Source organism: Limulus polyphemus, unplaced genomic scaffold (assembly GCF_000517525.1).
Source record: "Limulus polyphemus unplaced genomic scaffold, Limulus_polyphemus-2.1.2 Scaffold5234, whole genome shotgun sequence".
Lineage (NCBI taxonomy): Eukaryota > Metazoa > Arthropoda > Merostomata > Xiphosura > Limulidae > Limulus > Limulus polyphemus.
Window position 1 is genome coordinate 29,800 of NW_013670844.1, and position 1,081 is coordinate 30,880.

Genomic DNA, 1,081 nt, shown 5'->3' on the forward strand with positions numbered 1-1,081 from the left:
CATGTAACAACAAAGTCGGATCCTTCAAGTAGCACCCATGTAACAACAAAGTCGGATCCTTCAAGTAGCACCCATGTAACAACAAAGTCGGATCCTTCAAGTAGCCCCCATGTAACGACAAAGTCTGGCCCTTCAAGTAGCACCCATAGAACAACAAAGTCAGATCCTTCAAGTAGCCCCCATGTAACAACAGAGTCGGATCCTTCAAGTAGCACCCATGTAACAACAAAGTCGGATCCTTCAAGTAGCACCCAGAAACCCGTGAACCTCAACTTGTCGATAGAAAGTTTATCAGATCGAGAGTTACTCGTCAAATGGAACCCAAAATACTTTACTGAGACGAGAGGAATTAACTCTATAATTCAGATTAACTATTGTGATTGCTTTGAAAACCACAAAATAACAAAAGTAGTTAGTAGTAAATCAGGAAGCACCACGATCTCGAACTTGCAGGAGCACACAAATTATAATGTTTGTGTGTTGACAAACGAAAATATCTGTAAGGAGGGGAAGACAAATATAAAGCCGGAAAATGAAACACTTATCGCAAAGAAACACAAACCTTATGTCATAATTATTTCCATTGTAGTTATTGTCGTATCTATGGGTTTGGGGTATTTGCTGCGAAAAATCATTGAACGATATATAAACGCAGTACAACTCCAGTCCGATGATTTAGAATTTCCACAGACCACTACCGGTCTAGGGTTGTCAGATAGTTTCAGATACTCTGTGAGCACCAACTCGTATTTAAGTGTACCAGAAAATTTACCTCCAGGCCGCCGACCATCTTCCTTCTGCGACGTTTCTTCTACTGCTAGCAACGATTGTACACAGCCCAGGGTCGAGTACCTTCCAGTGTGTGACACGAAACAGCGCCACTCACGTGACAACGGCCACCCTGAAGATTGGAACACCACATCTCGCAACAATACCACAATATCTACTAGCAACACAGGTACATCGAGAAGAAAGGATTCAACTGTTGGAGTTCAAAACTTTGGATTTATTGATGATATTGTTACGAAGCTTTGACGGTACGACCAACAGATGGCGTTTGTAAGTATGCCATTTATTGTAT

The 1,081-nt window shown here is 41.6% G+C and overlaps 1 protein-coding gene across 2 annotated transcripts in view; it reads left to right on the forward strand.

Annotated features, from left to right (window-relative positions):
• The window catches only part of LOC111089102 (leucine-rich repeat and fibronectin type-III domain-containing protein 5-like), a 29,313-nt gene that overhangs the window by 25,504 nt on the left and 2,728 nt on the right, over positions 1-1,081 (forward strand). Inside the window, exon 4 of one of the 2 annotated variants that reach the window (XM_022400910.1) lies at positions 4-1,059. In XM_022400910.1, coding sequence (XP_022256618.1) covers positions 4-1,035 — 1,032 coding nt within the window. In that variant the 3' untranslated portion in view covers positions 1,036-1,059. Of the gene's footprint in view, positions 1,060-1,081 lie in introns of both variants that reach the window. The other variant, XM_022400909.1, reaches the window with a different exon arrangement.